General features: G+C 46.4%; 1 protein-coding gene across 9 annotated transcripts in view; it reads right to left on the bottom strand.

Annotated features, from left to right (window-relative positions):
- The window catches only part of DAPK1 (death associated protein kinase 1), a 188,592-nt gene that overhangs the window by 53,558 nt on the left and 108,101 nt on the right, over positions 1-26,933 (bottom strand). For all 9 annotated transcript variants that reach the window (XM_078436895.2, XM_078436896.2, XM_078436889.2 and 6 more), the window contains exons 4-11: positions 7,088-7,226; positions 5,016-5,145; positions 4,785-4,833; positions 4,671-4,697; positions 3,819-3,971; positions 3,407-3,452; positions 2,146-2,235; positions 685-777 (exon numbers count right to left, since the gene is read on the bottom strand). In XM_078436895.2, the coding sequence (XP_078293021.1) occupies positions 685-777; positions 2,146-2,235; positions 3,407-3,452; positions 3,819-3,971; positions 4,671-4,697; positions 4,785-4,833; positions 5,016-5,145; positions 7,088-7,226 (727 nt within the window). The remainder of the gene's footprint in view (positions 1-684; positions 778-2,145; positions 2,236-3,406; positions 3,453-3,818; positions 3,972-4,670; positions 4,698-4,784; positions 4,834-5,015; positions 5,146-7,087; positions 7,227-26,933) is intronic.

Here is a 26,933-nt window from a genome sequence, read left to right as displayed (position 1 = left end):
TCCCCTTTACCACCAGGGCTCCCAAAGCCCTGTTGTCTGACTGTCAGGGGACAGTCTTATTGAATTCGGATGTGTCCAGTCATATCTGAAGAGTTAATCTGTGATTAGGTTTCAGTGTTCATTACGGGAAAAAGTATGGAATTGTTCTCAAGGGTTTTAGGCACTCAATACAATGTCAACAGAGCAAGTAGGTTTAGCCTTCTGGTCTACCACAAACTCCCCCCAGCAAGCTCCACAGTATTTGCCGTGATTTTGGGGGGTGTGTGTTGGTAGGAGGAGTATTCGCCTCTTTTATGGTATTATGACCAAGTATTTTCCAAGGTCAGTGGCAATAGAGGACTCTCATTTCTTCATAAAATTAGAATAAACTCTTTCCTCTTCTGCTGGCCAGTCACTCTCTCACCAAACTGTGAGTGTGGGAAGAGTGGGGCAGGCCATGGTAGTGTCAGAGGTAGTGGGTGAGACTGGGCATGGTGCCAATCCAAACAAAGAGAAAAAAGAACGAAAGAACCAATACGGTACATCAAATCAGCCACCTAACTCCCTACCTTGAGCAGAGGAAGAACAGGCCTGACACTTCCGTGACTTTAGGTTTTCTGGGTTGTTGAACAAATCAAACAACCTAAACATTGGAAATACACAATTGTAAGAAAGAACTTCAGCAAGGCAAACAGGTGTGCTTACCAGAGTATCGTCGCTTCTGGCAACACTCATGTTACTCCTGGACAAGAACGACCTGGATAATCTTTGGCACAGTGATATCAAGCGAACGGATTGCTTTAAAAAAAAAAAAAAAAAAAAAAGGCAGGGAGAGAGGAAGAGAGAGAGTTTATGTAAGGATATTCAAATTAGTACAAATGACAAAGTCTTTGAGATAGCGTTCACTGCTGACAGCATGTTCTTTAGGGGTGGGAGACCTTCCAAGCAGGTTGGATCATATGCGCCTAAAGAAATTTCTAAAGGTCTTACAAATTAAGACAACAGGATAGAGATTCTCCTTCTGCATTTCATTATTAACTACACAACTGTATACTCTATACCCCTTCTCTCTTAATATTTTCTTCTCTACTTTTTGAGGAATGGAATCTTACCCTAACAAAACCCCTTGCACATCCCCACTCAGGGGTCCTGTCCTGTGTCCTTGTGCCCAGGCAAGCTGGTATTAATAGTAATGTGACTATCAAAACTCATACAGTTGTTAGAAACAAACAGATGGGGAACTCCTTAGCCTATAGGACAAACACCCCTGCATTTACTCTCAAAGGCAAGAACAACAATAGGTAAAAGAATGTGTGTGTTGGGGGTGGGGGGGGGGTGAGTGTGGGTATGTGAAAAAGAGAAAAAAAGAGAGACACTTATGGTGTTCTCTCTACATTTTAAGCCTAGTCTAAGGGCTTCTTTCAGACTAAGTGTTAAGTCTTAAGTAACCCTAGTGCTGTGGTCCTCCTCATCCCTGTCATGGCACCCTAAACTTGACGGGTGTGAAAATGAGGTACATTTCTGGCCCAGTGCTCAGAGACATGGCAGGTATCTGCTTCCTCCGGGCTTCACATGATCCTGGGCATAAGAAGACATCCTGTCACCTTCTCAACCTTGAATTTCTATTTGTTCAAGGTTGACTGGAATGCCCTTTAGAGCCATGCCCCATACAGCCCCTGCAGAAGCCATTCACACTGAAAAAGAACACGAGACCACAGTACAAATGCTCATGGCCCCACCCCAACCCCCATCCCAACCATTCATAGACCAAGGCTGGTTTCAGAGAACCATTTAGACAAGTTCTACTATAAATGCACTCCCATGCTGCTTACCACAAAGAACAGAGTTATTCAAAATGTGGTTTGTTGAACTTAGGAAAAGATTACACTATAATTTTGTTGCACTGATTTAAAAATTTGCCTTGGGAATGGTCTTGATTTAAAACAAATGCAAAATTACATGCAAAAATAAGACTTAAAGAGGACTGAATACTATTTTTGCTTATCTTTTGAAAATAGTGTTTAATGGTGCAGAAGACTATAGAGTCAATTGAAAAAAACAAAAAGGATGCACTTTTGAAGGTCAATGTCAGAAGAGATGAGCCTGGCCACAGGGAGTGCCACGGAGAAAATAAATTAGTTATCCCTCCCTATCAAACAATCTTACTTTCCACTTTTTCCGGGCTGCGAACTTCTTGAACTTCTCCATGTTGACTGCCGACGCCTTTCTACTAAGTGCTTGTTGGGTATCTTTAGGCTAAAATCAAAGTCCAAGAAAGCAAATTTAGAACACTCCAAGATGGAAATGGGTTACATGACAACTTTTGGAAACCTGTAGTTAGTTAGGATGCTTACACACTCACCTTAGTAAAATAACAGAACAAGTTGGGATAACTTGCAAAAGCTAGGAACCTAGTCTCCGGAGGGCAACTCTTAGGGCTAAGGGTTTGATAAAATCCACAAAGACTGGGTCTTGGGAAAAGCTGAAGAGTTGGGCTCAGAACAGGCTAAATTTCAACTTCCTGGACTGAGAGTTTGGGAATGGCAAGATTCGTGGTGAGGTTATGTTATAAGGCATTTGAACTTAATATATCATCAAGTAATAATTTAGAGCTGGTAGGGAACTCAGAGGTTAGCAAATCTGGCCTGGCTGATAGCATTAGGATCCGTTGTACCGCATCTTTTTTGGGAGGCCATTAGTTCTACTGATGAGAGGAGACACCATTGCCTCCTCAGGGAACCCACGCAACTGCTAGGAGCTCATGCAGCAAAGCTCTCTGGATGCCCCAACCCTACTTCTGCAATGCAAGCTGCTGCACCATAATCCCCTCACCGGTTCCATGACTTTATTCTGTAATTGCCACGTTCCCTCACCGTTGGTCCTTTCTGTTCTAGCCGGAGCACTTCAGTTCTTTAACCCAAATGGCAATGGGTGTTGCAGGTAATGTAAAGGTATACGTTGTGCCAGGGGGCGGCTGCTGGCCCTGGCCCAAAGGCAGCTGTGCAGGGTTTGGGTGGCCTTATGGAATGAGGGCTCAGTACTGGTAGACATTCAGATTTTTCAACAGACGCTGGAAATCCAGATTTGATACGGTATTTAAATGTTGGCAATTAATTCCAAAAAATTAAAATATTCTCTGGGCCAACATCCCACAGGTGAAACCAAACATGGCTGTTGAGTAGACCTGACCCATTTACAACTGACCTTCAACTCCCCGTTTACAATCCTGCATTGTGATAGCTTATTCTCCTCCATCTCCGTGATCATTAGGACACTCTCATCTGTGCACCATCTTAAAATAGGGCACCAATGTCAAAACCAATACTTCAGATGTGACCTGTGGTGAGACCCCCACAGTAACTAGGCCTAAGGCAAATGCATTCTGGGATGTCCTATAATACCAAACCAATCACAATATGCAACTTACCTTGATCCAGGGATGCTGCAAACTATCTTGAATTGTCATTCGCTTCCTTTGTAGGGGGAAGGGGAAAGAAAAAAAATGCTGTGACCATAGAAGCAAACACTGAGGTTGTTTCCATGCCAGTTGGGCCTACCAAGCAGATGCTCTGGAAAATGCAGTTCAGGGCCTGCTTCGTGGAAGAAAGCTGGAAAGAAGTCAGTCTTTCTGTGACTATCTTACTGTGTCTGCAGGGACTGACTGAGCAGGTGCAAAGGCCCCGCCTGCATTTTCTGAAGCGTTCCACATGGCATGCTTTCCTTTGCCACGTGGAACCCACCAGGCTCTCATAAACGTGGTCCGCATGCACAATACAAGTGCTGGCCCTGGTCCTGCTGAAGCCACGGCCAAGTACCCCTCAGGAATAATGGACACTCACTTTGGATCCTTGACGAGGAGTCTTCTTATGAAATCTTTGGCTAGGGCACTGGTATTACTGAAGTATTCTTCCTCAAATTCGTAGTTGACGGCAGATACATTTGCTAGCGTTTCTTGCTTAGTGTCTCCAAGAAATGGGGAGGCCCCACTGAGGCTGTTAATAAAGTGGGGTGCAGAACATGAATGATTACCTCTTGGGATATCATGTCATTCGTAGCATATCTAATAAGGGGAGTGAGGAATAATATGATAATCTGTCCTTGGGCAGTCACTTCAGAATCCGATTACGTTTTACAGGGCATTTAGTTGTCACGCACAACAGCTTCAGCTTAATGCATAGGATGCATTTAAAAAGTTAATCTGGAATAGCATCTTTTAGTTAAAAAAAAAATAAAAAAGCTTCCGACTTTGGCTCAGGTCATGATCTCACAGTTTGTGGGTTCGAGCCCCGCACCGGGCTCTGTGCTGACAGCTCAGAGCCTGAAGCCTGCTTCAGATTCTGTGTATCCCTCTCTCTCTGCCCTCCTCTACTTATGTTCTGTCTCTCTGTCTCTCAAAAATGAATAAGTGTTAAAAAAAAATTTAAAAAAACACCGCTTTCCTATTTTCTCAGCAGTGATGGACAGCCACGCTTCCTTCAGTGATTAGGCTGTAGTTTCTGATGACTCATTGCGAATTAGGAGAAAATGTTTAATTAGTATAAACTACACGTGTTCTGGGGGTGTGAAATGAATATGTTTACATAAAAAGCATGCATAAACTGAAGAGATCAACATGACATATAGATGGTTAATAAGACATATGGTCTCAAAGAAAGAGGAAAAGAATACAAGGCGTGGATTTTGGTACTTACAGAATATAGGTTATCACCCCAATACTCCTAGACACAAAACGAAAACAGAAACAAATGTCAGAAGAATAGTACACTAAAGCAGAAAGATGAAAGCATCAAGGACATGCTCCTTACCACATATCTGCCTCAAGACCAAGAGGTTCATAGTTGACTATCTCAGGAGCTAAGAGGAAATAAACGCATGTTTAGTTTTCAGAGAAAGTGAATCAACAGATTCTATTTTCACATATAAACCAGAAATATGTACCAGGGAAATAAATGATGTTACAGCAGGGGAGTTTCTGCCAGTATAATTCATATTATTGATGAGAAATAAATGAGCACAGGAGTAAAAAAAAAACTTACCAACAAACTCTGGTGTCCCAAATATGTTTTTGAATTCATTTCCAAAATCAATTTTATGGGCCAACCCAAAGTCAATGATCTTGATCCGAGGTTTAGGGACATTTCTATCCAAAAGCATTATGTTTTCAGGCTTCAAAAAAAGAGAGAGAGAGAGACAGAAATAGTACACTAGTGTTCAAAACAGCCTATTCACAAAACCAAAAGGTGGAAACACCCCAATGTCCATCAACTCATCAAACATGCTACAACATGGATAAACCTTGGAAACATTATGCTAAGTGAAACAAGTCAGACGAAAAAGGACACATATTGTATGATTCCACTTATCAGAAGTATCTAGAATAGGCAAATTCAGAGACACAGAAAGCCGAAGGGTGGTTGCCAGCAGCTGTGAGAGGAGGGATGGGGAGCTCGGGATTAATGGATACAGGGTTTCAGTTTGGGAAGATCCACTAGTTCCAGAGATGGACGGGGGTGCTGGTTTGCACCACAGTGTGAATATACTTAATGCCACTGAACTGTACACTTAGAAATGGTTAAATAGGTAATCTTCATGCTATGTTTATTTCACCACAGTAAAAACAAAGAGCTATGATATATTATGCTGAAGACAAAGTGGTAGAATTGTCCCCTGCCCCCCACCCCACCCCGGAAAAACCACCAAAACCTACAGGTAACAGGGTAGTTGTAAGAGAACACCAGGAAAAATAAATGTTGTGGTTTAGGTTCTCCCAGGAGCAGACTTGTTGACAGAGATTCGGGTGCAAGTGGCTTATGTAGGAGCAGGCTCCAGGGAATACTTGGGAGAGGATGGGGAGGCAGGAAACAGAAGGAAGGAAACCCACACAAGGTGTCTTGTCAAGGTGAAGGTGACTGGAGTACAATCCCTTTGGGGAACTTAAGGAGGAGCAGCACTGAGTTTTCCAGCTGGAGCATGAGGGAGCTGGGGTATTTATCCACCGACTCCCCGTCCTCCATTGCTAACAGCGGCCTCTGTGGGGCTTTACTCTGGCATTTCCAGCTCCCAGGGCCAGAAACCAGACATCAGGCAGGGAGCCACAGGGGTGTCCAGCAGCGGTATTCAGGGCGTGCGTTAGCGAGTGTTGGGGGGATCTGGATGGGGTGTTGACAGCATTGCTACAAGAAACATGGAGGAAGTCCTCCCTCCTCTGAAGCCTTGTCCTAGCTCCAACGATCTGAATCATTCACTTGTCAGTCGACCGCATGCTTCTTTGTGACTACCTTCTCAATGCCTCAGATTGTACCTCAATTCTTCCGTTGTCACTGTATGTTGCTCCTGTGCATGCCTTTCCTTCCTAGAGACACCATAGCTTTTCTGACAGTTAGAACTAGGACATGCCTTTATATCCCCCACAGTGCTGTGCCTCCAGACAGGCAAAGACCCAATTAGCCAATCTCCGCGGCTGTCTTGATTGATGGCCGGTGACAAAATCAGGCCTTTGCATCAAGAGGGAGAGGAGAGATCAAGACATCTTCCACCTTACGTGCCCTGCAGCCACAGGGGATGCAAACTGGACAGCCAGTGGCCACTCTAAGCTGAAAACATTGCATAACCAATAGCAGCTTAGAGATCTGGCTGGTAAACCCCTTTGATTCTTCCCCAGGGATTCTTGAATGTAATCATTCGTCCTAAGCCTCTATCCCACAAAAGGTTAGGAATCCTTGAGTAGGCATTCATTATATACCTGGTAATTTATCTTCATAATTCCATCTGTTAAGCTCATACAGGATAGGGGCACCTGGGTGGCTCAGTTACACACCTGAATCTTGATTTCGGCTCAGGTCATGATCTCATGGTTCATGGGTTCAAACCCTACACCAGGCTCCACGTTGATAGTATGGAGCCTGCTTAGGATTCTCTCTCTACCTCTCTCTCTGCCCCTCCCTCCCTTTCTCTCTCTCTCAAAACAAATAAATAAACCTAAAAAAAAAACAAAAACCCATACAGGATTAAAAAAATGTATCTCTTTCAGATGCTTCAATTTTTCATAGCCAACCACCAATGCTGGGATTTGCATAACCTTCTCTCCGGCTTACACTCAGCAACGTACCTTAAGATCAAAATGGGCAATCTGAAGGGAGTGTAGGTAGTAAACACCATTAAGAATTTGTTTCAGAAACTCAGTTGCTTCCTCTTCAGTCAAAGATTCTTTTTCAGCCAAGAAGTCGAACAGCTCCCCACCTGCCACTCTGAAAACCAGGAAGCAGAGGTTACTGAGGATGCTTGTTTCATACAGATTTGTTCTCTTGTAGACTATTGGTGTGCTCAAATTTCAGGCAAAAGAATGGCCTAAGGACAAGCCGAAACTGCCAAGCAAGGAATTAGAATTCATGCTTCTCACCACTGGGCTGACAATTCTGCCCATTTGTACTTGAAAGCACCTGGATACCATTCTCCTGATGTGCTATGTTCACACATGAAGGCAGGGAGCAGAGACGTGACGGGGGGGGGGGGGGGGGGGGAGGAATGTATATTTAAAACATCTTCGTTACACATACTTACAGGTGAAGTCTTAATTCACTGATTTAAAAAAAAAACAAATTATAAGCCAACTTTGGGCAGCATTTATAGAATAGATCTTCCTAGCACAATCAGAAAGTACCTGGAAAGTTCATAATCCGTATGCTAATCAATTGTTTTAAACCCCAAATCACAATATACGGCCTACAAGGATTTTTTGTTGTTGTTTTATATCCATTTATATATAAATACTTACATATTTATTAAAAAATCACATTTCATAATGAATTTAACAAATACCTTCACTAATAAGAATACATGTACACTGGGGCACCTGGGCTTCAGTTAGGCGTCCGACTTCGGCTCAGGTCATGATCTCACCGTCCATGAGTTCGAGCCCCACGATGGGCTCTGTGCTGACAGCTTAGAGCCTGGAGCCTGCTTCGGATTCTGTGTCTTGCCCTCTCTCTGCCCCTCCCCCATTCTCTGCCCCTCCCCCACTCGCACTCTCTCTGTCTCTCAAAATGAATAAATGTTAAAAAAAAAAAATAGGGGCGCCTGGGTGGCTCAGTTGGTTAAGCGACTTCGGCCCAGGTCATGATCTCGCGGTTCGTGGGTTCGAGCCCCGCGTCGGGCTCTGTGCTGACAGCTCGGAGCCTGGAACCTGCTTCAGATTCTGTGTCTCCCTCTCTCTCTGCCCCTCCCCCACTTGCATTCTGTCTCTCTCTGTCTCAAAAATAAATAAACATTAAAAAAAATTAAAAGAAAAAAAGAATACATGTACACAAAATTGAAATGCATGAGGTTGTTTGGGGATTTATCAATCAGTCTCCCTGGCCAGACTGTAAATCTCTAAAGGACAGAGGTCAGCCCCCGGCCATCCACCAGGTTCTCCCACAGTCCCAGCCACAGAGCAAGAGCTCAAAACTTTGTTATCCAGTGGATAAATGAACAAACTCCCCAAAGAAATCTACAGCAGTAATTAATGGCAAATAACAGGGAACTTTTAATAAGAGTTTTTATAAGTTCATCTTTTCTCAAGTTTAACCATACATTCACAACATAATAATTAACTGTAATTACGCACATAACTGCTGTGTTCATTATCTTTCTTTCAGCAAGACAGCTCCATAAACATACATACCACTTCTACATCCAGAGGAAAAAAAAAACAGTGCTTACGAGATTAAACTATAATGACAAAAGTCTGTGTCTTAAAGAACAGGGTCAGATCTTGCCCCTTCACCCTCTAAGTTGTTGTTTTTCTTAACCTGGCCCCAGCTCCACTAGCATTAGGATTGCTCGGGGTGTTTTAAACATGCAGAGTCTGAGGCACCTGGTGGCTCAGGTGGTTAAGTGTCTGACTTTGGCTGATCTCACAGCTCGTGAGTTTGAGCCCACGTAGGGCTCTGTGCTGACGGCTCAGAGACTGGAGCTGCTTCAGATTCTGTGTCTTCTGTGTCTCTCCCTCTCTCTCCTTTGCCCCTCCCCCATTCATGCTCTGTCTCTTTCTCTCTCTAGGCTCTAAAAAATAAATAAACATTAAGTTAAAGAAAAAAAAAAAATTAAAAATACAGGTTCTGGGCCTCCCTTCCAGCCTGCTACCTGAGAGTTTCCGAGATGGACACCAAGAAACGCAGAATTTTTAACCAGCGCCCCCAGGGGATTCTTAGCACACTAAAAAGTGAGGGCCATTTTTCAAAGTTTTAACTGCATCCTCCTGCTGCATGGCCTCCCTCTGATATTTAAGGTCTGGATGTTTATCCAGAAGGCGAGGTGGCTCCTCCGCCCCTGGGACCCCAGCAGAGGGCTCGCGCAGATATGCCACAAGCCACAGAGCCTGAGCCAGCCAGGGAGGCCTGGAGCCCGGCCCGGGGGACAGAGACCTGCAGGTGACAAGGACATTCCTGCAGCAGTGGCCTCCCTGCCTGCACCCTCCTAGCCTTACTGCACTCTCCTCTCTATGGAGCCCTTGGCCGTGGACCCCACACTGGCTCCCCACACTCCTCACTTTTCTGTCTCCTTACTCCTCTTAAAAACAACAAAACAGGGAGAGGGATTCCTTCAACTCCAGGGGAAAACAGGGAAACAAACCAACTAATTTTGAGCAAGATGGTCTATCACCTGGGTGCTTCCTTACTCTCTGGGCTGTATGGCGTCGTTGAGGTGCATCGCACAGCCCTGGGCCGCGTGCTAGGGTGAGGTCCAGAGCTGGCACACCCAGTGCAAACCTTAATTCTGCAGCCACAAGGTTATGCCTTCTCTCTGGGCCTCACTTTCTCACCAAACAGGTATAACAGGACCTACTCCTTTGACGATTTTGAGAATGAAAGGTAATAAATACACATGACGCGGCTGGCAGGTCTGGCATGAGGCTGAGGTCCAGGAAGCGGAATGGATGCCATTTAAAGGAGGGACAGACCGTCCCTGTGGGCTGCCATGCCACCTGCCCCAGGGCTCCCAGAGGAAAGCCCCCTTCCTGCCCTGCTTTCCCTCAAACCCACTGACTGGCCTGACCAGTGCGCTCGCAAGGAGGGGGTGCAGCTTGATAGAGGAGGCTGGTCCCACCTTTCCTCCCTCTGCCCCGCTTTCAGGGGCGTCCCCACTCCCCCTCGCTCACACAGACCGCTCACGCTTCTCAACACATCAGAAGTTTCTTGACAGTGAGAAATGGCTGGGGGTTGGCTGCCTAGAAATGGGGAAAACCTTCCAGTATCGAAAGCGTCAGCACAGGGCAGAGGCCTGGGTCCTTCCTAGAAACCCCACTGCCACTTCAACCCAGGTCTTTGCTCCTTTTCCCTTTGGTAGCTTTCCCTGCCTTGTGTCTGACCTGAGCTTCCTTCTGGTCCTGGAGAAGCAGTTAATTTCATTCTCCTTGGGCTCCAGGCTCTGTGAAGCGGGACAGCAAGGGGTGAGAAGACCCCAGTTCAAATTCTCTCCCATTACCCAACTTCCACTGAGCCTGGGATCCCTCTTCTGTAAAATAAGGGTCAATCACACCCCACAGAGTTGTTTGGAGATTTCAGGATATGTAGACCCCCTTGGCGCTCAATAAACACTGTTTTTCTTGTCTTCTGGCTTCAAAGTAAAAGCCCTCCCACAGCAGCATGGTGTGCAGGTGCATGTTTAACAATGGACTCCCTGGGGTTGGGGGCAGGGACAAAGCCCATTCCTGAGCTGTCCTATTCCTCTCATGGTCATTTCAAGCCACCCAAGTGATGATGGTGACCGTGCGGTTGGGAAGCATAAACAGCTCTGTGACCTGGGTGAGCCAGCTACCTGGCCCACCGACACATTCTGGTATTTTCCAAGGATGGCGCCACAGCATGTCATGCCACGTGCTCTTCTGCGCTGTGATTGTGCCTCTGTGGCTCCACCCCCTTGATTCTTTGACCAATAAGACATAGCAGAGTGACTCTGTGCCAGCTTCAATGTGGTTCTTCATAGACCTATGGCTACCACATCCCGAAGTCCTCATGTAAGAAGTGTGATGGTCCCGAAACCACCATGCGGTATGAAGAAACCCTGGAAGATGAGACGCCCCATGAAGAGAGAAAGAAGCCAAGGAGCATTAAGCAAGAAAGAAATCTTGGGAGTGGATCCTTCTGTCCAGCAGAGGCCATGGAGGTCAGACTCTGAGCCCTTCTAGAATTCCTGACCCACAAAATCATGTGCAAAATAAAACGGTCATTTTGATCCACTATGGAGGGCACCATGAATACCACCCATGCTCCCCATGGAGGAAGGACGCACTATCCAACTACTAGGAGGATACCAGAGCTTCCTTCTGCTACAAGCTGCCGTTCAAGGTCACATCCAATGGCTGCTGAGCACAGGAACATAAAGCTGGGCTGAACAAATGTCTATAAAGAGCTAGATATAAATATTTCAGGCTTTGGGGGCTATATAGCTCTGCCACAACCACTGAACTCTGCCCAAGTAAGGTGAGAGCCTCCTTAGATAATTTGTAAATGAAGGGGTGTGGTGTGTTCCAATAAAACTTTATTTACAAAACCAGGTGACCACCTGGTTTTGGCTCATAGGCTGTAGTTTGCCTACCGTGACATAAAGGCCAGGACAACTCAGTCCAACCTGGAGCAATTCTAAAATTCCTTCAGAATTTTCTGTTGGGCCCACTGGGGCTGCCACTGAGCTGCAAGGCAGCACGACCTCTTCTGTCCACTACTGTTCCTTCCCCTCTGTTCCAAGTCTTGATCCCAAGGGCAGTTCTTAATAATCATCCTCCACACGTCTGCTTCCCTGGGAACTACCCTGCACCCCACTAAATTTGGGGGTAGTTTGTTACAGACCAGTAGATGACAGAACACTATCTTGAACTGGGTCTGTTCACTTGGTTCAGCCAACAGAAACCAGGTTTGTCTTTCTCTGGGCCCGGTCACCTTCTACCCTATTCAGTCTTCCTTTCTCGAGCAACTTAACTCCAACAGTGCCTCCTGATCACAGAGATGAGAACCAGAACAACCCTGGAGCCCCCAGAGTGAAGGACAGTGAGGGACCAGCCTGCAACGTGGCGGTGCCTGGTCAAGACTGAGAGGAATGAGACCTGAATCATCTCTGGTTTCTCCATCATCCTTCTCCAGGCCCTGTTCAAATCTCAGGCATTCATGATGAGCTCCATGCTGTGGTTCGTCCAGGGAATTATTCAGCTGGACTTCAGGAGTGTTGGGAGAGCCCCCACCTCACTGGGCCTGGACCCATCACTGGTTTCCTACTGCCCTGAAGGCCGTACATATATATTCATTCTCCTTCACACGGAAAGGCAGATGTTCTAGCCATCAATTTTAAATATGGCTTCTAAAATATTAAATTTGATAAAACTCATCAATTATTTAGTCATTAACCAAGGAAATCAACACTACATGATTTTGGCAAAGGTTTGGGGGCATTATAAGCATCACTGGATAATTTACCCCACTTAGCCCCCAAATCTCAGAAGGGCAAAAAGTAACCTGAGGACTTTTTCCATATACAGGCTTAGAACCAGAACTCAAAGGCTTACAATGTTGTTGGGGAACAGCAGGGTAATGCTAACAAGATCAGCCAAAACCTTGGTATTTCCACTCTTCGTTCCAAATTTTACATTTTGCTTAAGAGAAGGAAGATTGATGGGGAGAGAGATGAGCAATCTGTGCAGCAAATTTAGAAAGCAAGTCTACCCTCCTTTATTAGGTCTTTGACTCAGAGTGTTTTAAATTACAGCATTATCATGGAAATTGTGTGAAATGCATGCTAATAAGCATTGCTGTTTTCACCAAGAAAGCTGGAAAATAGGAAGGTTTCCTCTCCTCCCCATGCCTTCCTTTGCCGCCAATACCTCCCTTAAAAGGCTGCTGTCACAGAATGTAGAATTTAAAAAAATTTTGTTTATTTATTTCTGAGACAGAGAGAGACAGAGCATGAGCAGGGGAGGGGCAGAGAGAGACGGAGACCCAGAATCCGAAGCAGGCTCCAGGCTCTGAGCTGTCAGCACAGAGCCCAACGCAGGGATCGAACTCACAGACTGTGAGATCATGACCTGAGCCGAAGTCGGTCACTCAACCGACTGAGCCACCCAGGCGCCCCACAGAATGTAGAATTTTAAAAACACAGTGCCTTCAGAGTGACACAGAGAAACTATTACAGAATTCCAATTTCTGAATTATAACACTATTCAGGGTCCCTGACTTTTGCTAAGAATTGTCCAAGATATAGTAGGACTTGTTCTGGAAGAGGACTGGTCGTGACCTAAACTGCAGGGGCTCTTGGCTACAAGATAACTATACCTGATGAGCATTTCAAGGTAAATGCTAGAATTCATCAGCATTGGGCTGGATTTCCCCATTTGGTGAAGAGGGGGCCACTGGAACAATTCAGGACACACATTCAGGTCTTGGACTACTAGGACTGGATAGGCCTCAGCACACAGGCCCCCAACCCCAGCTCTGGCCCTAGGTTGTGGATTTCAGGCCCAGGCCTGGCCCCTGAAATATCCTGCACTATTCTCCACTCACTCTTTCCCCTGTCTCTTTGGCTACCTGAACACTGATGGCCCAGCAGGGGACTCTGAGGAGGACCAGGGCAGCAGAGACATTAAGAAGAAAGAATACGGATCCCCAAGCCACTGTCTGGAGGCCACCCACCCAACCTGTAACATCCACACTGTACTTGAGTGAGAGATAAATCCTATTATGTTAAGCTACTGAGATTTTGCAGTTGTGTTCCCGCTTCTGTGAATACCAATCTATTTAACCAGAAGTAAGAATACAATCTATTTTTTAAATTTAAATTAAAAGAAAGCAACCAATGCAAAGCACAGAGTACAGTAACTATTCTGATTATCTAGTGCTGTGCAACATATCTCCCTGAACTTAGTGGCTTTAAACATGACAATCATTTTGTTGTCTCCTTCGATTTCTGTGAATCAGGAATCCAGGAAGGCTTGGCTGGGTAGCTCTGGCTTAGGGTCTGTCATCAAGGTGCAATCAGACAGTAGCTGCAGCTGAAAGCACAGGGATGATGGACCACCGGGGGGCTCTCTGGGCATTTCTCTCCATGTAAAGTCATGGCTCCATGCGGGCTAGTTTCGGCTTCCTGACAGCATGGCAGACTCAAGACAAGGAGACCATTTGTGTGGAAGCTCATGGCTTCAGGGCAAGCGTTCCAGGGTGGAAGCTGCCTCAACAGTCACACAGCCTCAACAGCAAGTCAAAATCTCCTCCAGATTCAAGAGGAGAGATGTAGAATTCATCTCTTGATGGGGGGAACTTCAACATTCTACACAACACGTAGGACAGGAGAGGACACTGCAATCTTCCTCGGAACACACGTCACATTACCTGTGACAGACAAACTGAAATTCTCAACCTTACTTCACCTGAAGGAGTATTTTACGAGGGTGAGTTAGAGGTAGTTGTATTAGTGTGCTAGGACCACACCAACAAATGGGGGAGGGGGACGGTTGGCTCAAACTAACTGAAATTTCTTGTCTCAAGTTCTGTAGGCTAGACCTCCGAAATTGAGGTGTCAGCAGTGTTTTGATCCCTTTGAACTCTCTAAGGGGACCTTCCTTGCTTCTCCTAGGTCTTAGCAGTTTGCTGGCAACCTCTGGTGTCCTTGGCTGGAGATGAACCACTCCAGGCCTCTGCCCTCATGCACAGGTCTGTGTGTGATGCCCAAATTTCTCCTCTTACAAGGATACCAGTCTAACCGGATTAGCACCCACCCTAGTGGCTTCATTTTCACTTGGTTATGTCCATGAAGGCTCTATTTTCAAAGAAGGTCACATTCTGAGGTACTGGGGGTTGGGACTTCAACATCTCTGTCTCTTTTTTTTTTTTTTTTTGGGGGGGATGGATACAACTCAACCCATAACAGGTAGTAGCTGCTCACAGGCTGCAAGCAAAATGTTACAGGCTGGCTACAGCGTCTCAGGACCAGTGGAGGAAGTAAGAGGGAGGATAATCCTAATCTGCTCATGTCTTTTGTTAGCCTTGTTTTCAGATTCTCCTAGGACAGAAGGGTCCCTTCATGCACCGTCATAAAAACTTTTAAATTCAGGTCAGGGAGCGCCTGAATGGCTCAGTCGGTTAAGTGTCCGACTTTGGCTCAGGTCATGATCTTGCAGTTCATGAGTTCAAGCCTCACATCAGGCTCCATGCTGATGGTGCAGAGCCTGCCTGGGATTCTCTCTCTCCCTCTCTCTCTGCCCCTCACCCGTGTGCTCGTGCGCGCGTGCTCGCTCGCTCTCTCTCTCTCAAAATAAATATATAAACTAGAAAAATAATTCACATCAGACAAATGTGAATGAAAAATGCATATCTGGTCCTGTCCTGAAGTAACTTCCCCAACATTTTGAGATGATCCTTCTCTTACATCGTGCGGGACGTGATGTGAAGGTGTTGAAGGCAAGTACCCGCCTTCTTCCTGGCTCTACCTCTGAACAAAAATTAGAGCTCAGTGCTCTACTGTCATCATCAGGTTCCTTCTTGCTAATCTAGGGGGTAGCCCTGGAAGGCTTTCACACTGTCACCTCTCAGGGTCCAAAAGGAAACCCCCCAGGTAATTGAAGACTTTGAGGAATGCAAAGCTGGTAATCTGAAGGGAAAGAAACACAACACCCCCTCCTTGTGGAATTTGTGAAATAGGTGTGAATTTAAGGTCAGCAGTAGCCTGGGGGCTTGAGAACACATTCTCTGTTTAGATACTGTGTTATCCCCCAGGCACTGTATAAATAGCATCAAAGGAGTTCCTAACTTCACACCTCCTCTGAATTAGCCCTGCCTCCTTTGAATCCAAAACATAAACTATATCTGAAAATACATTTTCTGCCTGTTTCACCTCAAATTCAAGTTCAAGTAACAACTTAAGAGGAGTTCTGGGGATCCTCACAACACAGCATGCTTGGCACCCAAAATTCACAGTGGGGGTGGGGTGGGGGAAGTGATCTTTCACTTTACCCAAAGAGGCTGTGCAGGAAACAGGGAGGAGCCTTCCCAGGGTTTCTAGAATGAAATCCCTACAGGAGGAACATCACCAAAAGGGTAAAAGGCGTTGGAGGCAGACATTCTGGGTTTCAGTCTGCGCTCTATGACTTCAGATAGGTTAAGTTACTTTCAGAGGCAGTTTCTTTGTCTATCAAATGGAGATAATAAAACCTACTGTTCATTATTACTACCGGGGATGAAAGGAGAAAATGTGACTTCGGTTAAGAGCATCTGGCACTCGACAAGTGTTATCAATATTCCAGGCAGCCGTCCCTCGCCTTCACTCCACCTAACCATAGGTGTCCGGGTGAGGAAAACCTTTGAGCTGCCCTCTGTGTCTCACGTCCAGATGCGAGCCTACGGGGTGGGATTTGGACATGGCTGCCATGCCAAGGAGGGACGTGAGGCTGCTCACTGGTTATACACCAAGGCTTCCCTGAAATGAGTAGTCATTCCTGGGGCACAAACCTGGGGAAAAGGGGGGGAAGGTGGGCTTTGCCTCTGTTTCCTTGGGTCTGGACAGAGAGGAATCTAGATGTGCCTGAGGGCAGCCAGGTGGGGGAGGGAATGGGAGAAAGTGGGTCCTGATGGGGCAGGCAGGCACCTGCAAGCAAGAGGAAGCACTGGCAGTCCCAACGCAACACCATCCACTTAATGTGACTATTTCTCTCCTGTCAAATAAAGACGTAACATGGCCCTGTCTAGATTGTGCCACAGGAGATTAAAGACGTGATTTCTTGCTTAGTCAAGAGTGTGGAGAGAATACCAAGGCCTGTATGGAGCTGAGAGAGGTGATGAGGGACAGTCCTCAAGGGAAGTTCAATCTCATGGGGCCAAAAGGACCACCACACCCAGCCACTCCCCCACCTCACCCATGAAGCCCCCAGATGGCCAACCCCACAGATCTGTGCTTACCCAGTTAGCTGGCACATTCTCTTACAGAAGTCACTCCATTTTTAACTTAAAAATATTATCCAAGAAATACATAAATATCTCTTAAAAATATTATCCAAGAAATATATCAATATACTCTCCTTAAGAAAAATTAACACACCCATACATAAAACTAAAGACCCTTTTGACTATCCCTCTCCTGCCAGGTCCCGGCCCTCTCTCTCTCCACCTATCATCTCCTGTAGCCCTCCAGAATTTTCTCAGTATGTTCTGTGAACTGCACAGCACTGTTTCATCTACATTTTAAGAACGGAAATGATACCAGACTGTATGCGTCATTGTGCAATTAGCGATCCCACCTTGGCAATGCTCGCTGGGAAACAGCTCTTGCGCCCTCCCTTTTCATTGCTGCCCAACGGCCATGGGGCTTTCCAGACCAAAGTTTTACTCAGCCATTCCCTGGCTGATGGACTTAACGCTGCTTCTGATTTTTCACTATCACAAACTATAACGCAATGATTTTTGTGTGTGTACTTGCCTCTTGAAGAGGTGAGAGTTTTTCTGGACTCTTGGATGTATGTATAGCCCAATTTGGAATTTCTAGGTCATAGGCTAGGCTTGTTTTTAATCTCAATTTATGCTCGTCAGCTGTAGCTGGTGAACGTGCCATGGTTTCCCAGATCATGTGCTTGGTATTATTACTTTGGGCCAATCCAATGGATGACATAAATGAATCACCATTGTATCCTACCTGTCCCTGCTAACAGAGAGACTGCTGCCCTTTCGGATCAAAAGACTGCTCATTTTTCACGTTTTTCTGCCTTTTGTATCTGAATGGGTGTAAACTGTCTACACTCTGCCCATTTTCCTTTTGGACTGTCAATTGTTTTTCCATTTTAATTGGCTGATAAGTGTTACATTGTCCTCTCCACACAAAACCTTGATCTCTTCTATATTCCCAATGTGTTCTCCCGATCTGTGATTTGTCTTATAACTTTGCTTCAAGTGATGCTTTGTTAGACCAATTCTAAATTTGGACGCAGTCACACTTGTCACTCTTTGAAGAAATCAAGATTTTTGAACCAAATGTGGGGACAATGGAATAGCAGGTGGGGTATAGTCGCTGTGAAGCCAGAGCAAGAACTTAGTCGTCCTGCGTTTGTAGATACTAATAGCGGTTCCCCGTGAGCCCAGAGAGGCAGGTAGAATTTCAAAGGTTTTCCAGCATTTTCGTTCCTCCCCAAACCCAGGTGTGTCCCTAGATTAGGAGCTACCTGAGGGGCAGTGTGACACATGGTCGGTCCCCTGAACCTGTCATGGTGGGAAACTGGGGCTCCAAGAGCAGATTATGTGCCTCTCTTCCCAACTCCTCCTGGAGTGATGTTATATCAGAACTGGAAATTGGCCATGGTGGGATTTGTACCATAGAAATAGACAAACTTTACAAATCAGGGCTCCTCTTGCCTGGAGAGCTAGATGTTACACACTTTTTTTCTCCAGCACACCACTGACCTATAGTATCCTAGGCACAGCCACCTGCCTGCATGACCTCCAGCTGTGGGCTGCTATTCCTCTTCATGTCTAGTCGGAAAATGTCTTCTTATGCAGACCTGAAATGTAGCTCTGGTAACACAGGTCCTAATTCTGCCTTCTAGAACCAGGGTCAACAAACTTTTGTGCAAGAGGCTTCATGGACTATTTGGTCTTTGTTGCAACTTTTCGACTCTGCTCCACAGTCTTCTTGCCTTTTTCTTCAACCGTTTAAAAATGTAGAGCCATTTTCTTCTCAAGAGCTGTGCACGAACAGGCAGCAGGCTTTGGCTCCCCGGCTGTAGTTGGCGAAGCCCTGCTCAAGAACAACACGGCCAACAGAACACAAGGCACTCTGGGACCTACACACCATCCTTCCTGTATCCGAAAATGGTTCTCATACACCCCTGGGTCTTTTCTTCTTAGGTCTAAGATTCTTCCAAGTTTGCTCCTAAAGGCAATTCCAAAACCAAGTAAAGTGATTTAGGAATGTTTCTAGGATGTGCTTTACTGGGTTTCTGTAGCTGTGGTGGGATTGATATAGAGGCCAAGTTAATGGCAGGAAAAGGTACAGAAACCTGGACTGAGGTCAGTCAGGTGTTCTGACCAACTCAGGAGTGTCACAGAATCCCTAAGAAGCAGAGCTCAGGGGGCTTCGCCACATGTTAGCTGTGTGATACAGGGTAAGGCACTTAACCTTTCTGGGCCTCTGGTAGAATGAAGATAGCTGCAAATTCTTACATGACCCACTGACAGCCATGGTCTCTTTTTCCATACCTCGAACCCGAGTAGGCTCTGTGTCTGCTGGGCCAATAGCAGATGAGAAAAGTGATCCCACATCAGTCTTAAGACACTGGCAGCTTCCATTTCCTGTTTGGAAAACTTAGCCTGGGAACCCAGCTGCCATGCTGTGGGTGAACACAAGCAGCACTATGAATGGTGCACATGGAGAAGAGCCAGCACCCCTGACTGAACTCCCAGCTACAGCCAGCACCATCGTGCTGGTCAAGTGAGAGAGCCATATTCGAGGGGGCCATCCTGCCTCATGCAGTGGCCAGGCTGATGCTCCAGGGAACAGAGAGAAGCCAGAACAGCTAACCCTTGCCCACATCGTAGATTCAAAATCAAAACAAATGATGGCTGTCATTAAGCTTCCGAGTAGTTTGTTACACAGCAGAAGACACCCAGAATGGGGCCTCAGAGTCCTACCTCCCTGGGCTTTTGTTAGGATTAAATGATATGCCAGGTACTTAGCTAAGTGCCTGACACATAAAATGTCCTCAATGAATGGCAATTGTTCTGAAAAAAAATACAGACCCTTAAGTTACCTTCCACATACAGGGGAAATGTTTCACCTCCTTATCTTAGGGGTTTTGCTTCTAAGGCCAAGCTTTTGAAAGAGGCTGACATTTTTTATGGCTTTTCCATTAAATGAGATGAAATGAAAAGCACTTAGCACAGAGTAAGGCATATAGTAATTGCTCAGGAAATGTCAAAAATCCTTCCGCTTTGATACCCAGAAACCTCCACAGAAGTTCTAACTCGCCTCAAACCTCCACTCCCAACCCGCCTCCGGCCCACCACATAAACCACTCCATCTGGGTGTCTCTGCCTGATCCCCCAAACTCTCCGAGAACTACCCATTTTATTTTAGTTCTTTTACATCCAGGTGAACTCCTCAGATCCATGGGAACTCCTCGATTCAAGGGGGACAGACTGTTGTGATTGGTAAGTAAACAGGACATGGTATTGAATAAATGGAGAGCTGGTCTATATGCTCTGGGGCATGCATGCTTTGTGCGTAAAGGAACAAACCCATGAATTCTGCCAGCTATGGTAGGGAAAGCAAGATTCCGATCTGGAAAGATTCACATTTGGAAATAAGTTGAGATCCCCAAGATCCCCTTACCTCAAAAATCTTGTCTTCTACCATCATGAAGGACTCATCTGTGAAGCTGGATTAAAAGCATAGCCACCGGGGCCACCTGGGCGGCTCAGTCTGTTAAACATCAGACTCGATACTGGCTCAGGTCATGATCTTGCAGTCATGAGATTGAGCCCTGCATCAGGCTCTGTGCTAAGAGTGGAGCCTGCTTGGGATTCTCTATCTCCTTCTCTTTCTGCCCCTCCCACACTCTCTCTCTGCCCCTCCCCCACTCATGCTCCCTCCCTCGCTCTCTCTCTCTCTCTCAAAAATAAGTAAGTAAAAATAAAGCATTGCCACCATGGCAAAATGAAGATTTTAAAGCAATCACTTTCATTCATAGATGAAAGAGCAGAATCATGACTTTTTTCCAGTATCTGAGATGGAAACAGAATGCTGGGTTGGTAACAAAAAACAAAAACAAAAACAAAAAAAAAACAAAAACAAAAACACCACACCATGCCTTATCAATCCCAGCAGACATGAGCTGCCCACGTTAATCAGCTGTTAAGAAGATGGCAGCGGCTGTGGATGGTGTGTAATAGGCAACTGTGCTCCAGTCCAAGTGGTCCCTGATAAGATTATCCACCTCCCTCATTTAAATGACGGCATGCTAAATTCAAGGCCAGAAACGGAGGCACAGTTTTCTGAGTCAGATTTTCAAACGAGAGGCTGCAGTTCCCAGTGAGACAAGGTACTGGGGGCGGGGGGGATGTTTTGTTTTTTTTCCACATTGAAGATTCCCATTGAAGAAGACTTATGAGGAATATAATGAGACATTTATAACACAAGCCAATAAACCAAAACCGAAAACATTTTTGTTTCTCTCTTCCTGTTTCTGGGAATAGAATCTACTTGTCCTCTGCCCATGAACCAGATCAAAATGATTGCAACGCATGAAAATATGCTAGTGGTTCAGAGACATGGTTGGTTAGAGCCAGCTCTCTGGAGAAGAAAACGCTGATGGTTGTTTTTTGCAGGATCAGGCACTGAGGTAACAGGTGACGCCTACAGCATGTCTTATGATGGTGATCGTCACTCCTACAGTGGATTCCCATACACCATAGTGCCCCCCCAGAGACCTGGGAAAGAGGAATGGATGGAGTGAGGTAGCATAAAAATGTGCCAAAGTGATAAAAATCAGTTTAAAGCATCCAGAAAACTTCTAGAGACAAACAAAAAGCAAACGATGGAGTCCATCAGTTCAAGAAGGTAAAGAGGAGAAAAGTGTAAGACTACAAGAATGGAAACCTTTGTGGAAGATGGCTCAATCTGCTTCCCAAATAATTCCACGAGACCAAAGGATACCCTTGAAAAGAGGTAGTAGTGTGCAAGAAAGGGTCGTGTTGGGAGCCAGTGTGGACATTTGTAGACTCTTGGGTTTCTGGGTTAGAGCAATGAGGAGTCCTGGATCTGGAACCACCCAGGTGGGGAAGAAGAAAGGGAAGGTAGAGAGGGAGTGTCAGAAATGTCTACATTCAGTGAAATTAAGCAAATTCAGATGAGAAAAAGCAGATGCTAGCATGCCAGAGAGGGAACGCGGGGTCAGAGGAGATCCTTAACAGATGTGCTGGGAATGCAGTGTGGATTTAGAGCCTGAGGCCCAAGGCCTGTCCCCCACATCAGTCAACATCCTGAGGACTGCAGACAGTCATGGGCCCTATATTTCAAGAGAGATGTGGAGCCTGGAGAACATTCAGGAAACGCCACACCAACAATGAGAGAGATACACACGACGCTGACCATAAAGACTGTCCACTCCCTGGGATGTTTAGGGGGGCCAGGAGATGCAGGAATGCTGGGCACATGTGGCCCCAGGAACGGAGGACTCCCTGCCTGGCCTGGTTTCGGCAGGAAGCCCACTAGAAAGGCCTCGTATGGCCTTGCGGCTATGGTGTCCCAGAGTTCAGTGGCCAAACCCGCCCACCTGGTTACCACAAATGGGGTACAAGTGTTCAGAGGCACAGGGGCCCCAGCCCTTAGGTGTCTGGACGGAGGCCAGAGCTGCCTGGCTGGACCTTGAGGGTGGCCATCTCCGGCCACAAACAGCCTCAGCTGTTTCCCCCCCCACCCCGTGCTCCAAACAAATGACCACGTGCACTGCACACTGGCGTGATGTGACAAGGGATGAGGAGCATGCCCACAGGCAATATGGTGGGGATGGGGGTGGTAGAGAAAGGGCTGAGAGAGAAACCAGCCCCACCTTCCAACTGATCCACACCGATTTCCCGAAGTACAGAGAGTACTCACATAAAGGGAAATACAGGCAACAGCAAGACTGACCACAGCACACACCAAGTCTCTTTTTATTTTAATGGCTTCTGTCCAAGCTTTGGAGACCCACAGAAATAATGAGGCCAAAGAAAATTGGAGCAAACGAAAAGCTGGGGCAGCCAGACATCGCTTCGGCCTGGGTCACCATAACAGGTGCTGGAACAAAAGGCCAGTGGGAAGTAAACCAAGCTGGCACAGCCATAGATGGAGGTTTATTCCAAAACCAGTCAGTCTCATCTAGTTGAAAACAAGGGAAGGCTATTATTATCCAGGGAAACACAGGGACCCATCTCTCCTCCTGCTCCTTGACTGGGTCTATTCTCCCTGACAATCCAGCCCAAAGGGCTCAAATGAAAGCTTCTAATTGTTGTTGACAACCAGGAAATCCCAGGATGAAAGACCACTTGCCCATCAGATAGGGGACACTCACCAATCTGAAGGATGGTGTTGCCCGTTCTTTTCTTTCTTTCTTTTTTTTTTTAAAGTTTATTTATTTTTGAGAGAGAGAGAGAGAGAGAGAGAGAGAGAGAGAGAGAGAGAGAGAGAGAGGAGAGGGGCGAGGGGCGGAGGGAGAGAGAATCCCAAGCAGGCTTCGCGCTGTCAGTGCAGAGCCCGACGAGGGGCTGACGCTCATGAACTGTGAGACCATGACCCGAGCTGAAATCAAGAGTCAAATGCATAAACAACTGAGCCTCCCAGGGGCCCCTGGAGCTGCCCATTCTTGAGCCAGCCCCCGAGACGTGGAAAGCTGTGATTTAAAATGGGCTTAAAGCAGAGTGGTCCTACCCTTGAGTCTGAGGATGGATTTGAGGAGGAGGAAGAAGAGTGGGAAGAGGAAGAGGTGGGAAAGGTGAAAGAGATGACATTCATTCAGCAGGAGGAGATGCTATCAGACCATCTCCTGCCACGGTTTCCCTCCAGGAGCTCTAACAAACCCGGCCACTGGCAGAAGCCGGACATCAAGCCGAGCGCCTCCTAATGAACACCTTGGTGACGAGAAGGGGGGTGGGTGACCTGAGACCTCTAAGAAAGATAGAGATGAGACCTGGATCTCTTTTTCAACAGCATAGTCAGCCCGGGAACCTGCCAGAGTTTGAGCCGGGTCAGTGTGACACAGAATGGCACACTGGGCAAAGGTGACTTCTGATTGTCTGAAGAGCTTACCTTCTTTCTCTCCCCTCCTTCCTCCCTTTCTTCATTCCTTCTTTCCTTCCTTCCTTTCCTTCCTTCCCTCCCTCTTTCCTTTTCCTTTTGCATACATGTTGATTGAGTGCCTACCCTGTTACAGGCGTTATTATACTAGATGCCAATGACAATCAGCAGCTGGAATTGTAGGTGCCCACTTCTGACTGTCATTGATGTCCAGCATCATAATGCCAGGCGCATAGTAGTTTCTCAGTTCCTGTCCCTCAGAACCCCACCAGCTACCCTTCTACTCTACTTCCCCATCCCAGGTACTTGGCTGACACATACAGCCCAGCCCTCTCAGGCCCAATGTGGAAATCAGCTACGGTGACAAACTGCTCTGTACTTTTGGCAGGTCAGAAATGATGCAGAGCTTTCAGCTTTGTCCCCTCTTGTCGTCCCCTCTGTCCTTACTCTAGAAAGGCCCCTCACTGCTGTCCATCAGGATCTCCCAGCTGGTCTCCTTGACGGAATCCAACTTCAGCCACTCTTACCAGCCCCAGGTGCTTGTATTCACACCCTCTCCTACAGGGAGGGAGGCAGAGGCAGAAAGACAGGTAAGTAAAATGCTGGCACATCTCCTGGAAAGTTCACAGTCCCTTGCAGGAGAAATGTACATAAACATTTAAAATATAGTATGGTAAACGTTATAATCAACACACTTCTACGAGGTGATGAAAACACACATTAAGGAAGCAATGAAATCTAATGGGGTAGGTAGGAAAGCCAAAGAGAGAGAGGAGGATGTGTGAGCTGGACTTCAAGAGAGGAGCAGGAGTTCTACAGGTGGGCAAGGTTTGGCACGTCAGGCAGAGGGTGAAGCATAAACAATGGGTTGCGGGTAAGAACATGGAATAATGTGGTAAAGGCAAGAGCTTGTCTGCAGCGTGAGCATCAGGGGCAAAGGCAAAAGGTGTAGAGGAGAAGTGGTTGTCCATAAGGAGGGTGCTGGACACCCTCAAAGATCCTATATACTCTATGGATCATGACCTCATTCTACAGGAAGGAGGGAGCCATCAGAGATATTTTCTAAAGTTTTATTGAGCTATAACTCATGTACCAAACAAGTGACTCTTTTAAAGTATACAGTACAATGGTTTTTAGTGTACTCACAGAGGTATGCAACCATCACCACAATCTAATTTTAGAATATTTTCATCACCCCAAAAGAAACCTTGTGCCCAACAGTAGCCATTCCCGTTCTCCACCACTAGTACCTCATCTGGCCTAGGCAAGCACGAATCTACTCTCTGTCTCTACAGATTTGCCTATTCTGGACATTTCATATAAATCCAATCATATGATATACAGTCTTTTGAGATTGGCTTCTTTCACTTAACACAACACTTTCAAGGTTCATCCGTCCATGTTGTACCATGTATTTGCACCTTATTCTTTTTTTTATGGCCAAGTAACAGTCCATCATACAAACAGACCATATTTTGTTTATCCATTCATCAGGAGATATACATCGGGTTGTTTCTACTCTTTTGGCTATTGTATTCAAGCTTTTATTCCTTACCCTCTAGAAGACTTAGTCAAGAGTATGTTTCCTGAAGCCCAAGCAAGTAGATCAGCAACTCACAAAGAAAAAAAATCTACATCAATGGTCAACTGTTCTTGAGACACACATGACCCATCCCTTACATCATGATATTCTTCTCGCTCTATTTGGACTCTCCAAATAGACCACAGTGTTAAGTTCTGTGGGCGCCAGAGCAGGTCACGGTCTTGCCCTCAAAGAAACATATTGAGGGTGGGGAAAAAATGCACGTGGAGCTATAATACCAAAGCCATCACAACGCCATCCTACCTCCTGAACTTCACCATTCCCATAGCTACAGTAGAACGTGCTCTGCCCTCTCCTAGCATCACAGAAATGCTAAGAAATTAGGGGCAGGAACAACATGGCTGCTGGAGAAGCAGCAGAGAAACAGAAAGGTCCTGAAAGTCCAAGTTCACTTCCAAAAGTTGATAAATTACTGTTTGGAAATTAAAGAGGGGCAAATACAGCTCTAGATTCACAGATGATGAGAATCGGTGCCCTGGGGGGTAACAGGCCTGCCCTGGCCAGAGATGACTGGCCAAGCCCCAGATGAGGAGGACAGTGAGTGGAGTAGGCTTGGAGAGTCCTTGGTGCTCCAAGGGGGTCTTCTTTATTTCATTTGCCTCCCTCACAACCTCCAAAGACAGCAGCATTTAAAAGATGGGCAAGGCGGGGGGGCACCTGGGTGGCTCCGTCAGTTAAGCACCTGACTTCAGCTCAGGTCATCGTCTTGTGTTCACGAGTTCGAGCCCCATGCCAGGCTCTGAGCCGATTCTCTGCCCCTCCCCCACTTTCTCTCTCTCTCTCTCTCTCTCTCTCTCTCTCTCTCCCCCCCCCCCTGCTCAAAAATAAATATTAAAAAAAAATTTTTGTTTTATAAGAGATGGGCAATGGGCCTTGTAGGTTAAATCCTACATGGGCTTAGCAGAATTTCAGGATGCAAACAAAAAAGTCCCCTCCCCCAAAAGCTACTGTCTGAGAATCAGAATCCCCGGCTCCTATATCCAGAGACACTGGGCCAGCTTTCTGAACCTGCAGGGTGGTGACCATACCCTGGAGTTGCACCCAAATATTAAATGACATGACGTATGGAAGGCAGGGGCCCCACGGTGGCTAACCCGGAGAGTCAAATGAAGTGCAGCTTCCCTCCCTTCGCCACGAAAAGCCTGTCTCGTCCTTCGCCTACATCCTCTTTCTCAAGACAGTTTGCAAAGATCCTCAGCAAACTGGAAGTACCTCAGGAGAAGTGAACATTCTACCCCCTGTTTCCGAAACACCCAATTCTACTTCGATTTCCCCCTCAGCATATCAGGCGACTAAAATCACTGACGCTGCTGTCACCAAAGGAAGGGTCTTTGAGCCCACGTCTGACAGCCGACTTTGTCAACACGGCACTCGGGTGGCGTTGCGGCCATACCTGGTAACTGTGCTGGTTCACAGACCAGAGATGCAAGTGGCCTCTGAGCACACGGAACATGCAAATACTGACTGCCACCCTGCTAGCCTGGCGTCCCTCACCTGCATTACAGTGACTCTGACTGTATGAAAAACAAGTGACACACATGGAAGGAAAAGGGGTGGGGCAAACATGGGAAGGTCA

Source organism: Panthera onca, chromosome D4 (genome assembly GCF_046562875.1).
Source record: "Panthera onca isolate mPanOnc1 chromosome D4, mPanOnc1 haplotype 2, whole genome shotgun sequence".
Taxonomy (NCBI): Eukaryota; Metazoa; Chordata; class Mammalia; order Carnivora; family Felidae; genus Panthera; species Panthera onca.
This window is presented reverse-complemented; position numbering and strand designations above follow the sequence as displayed.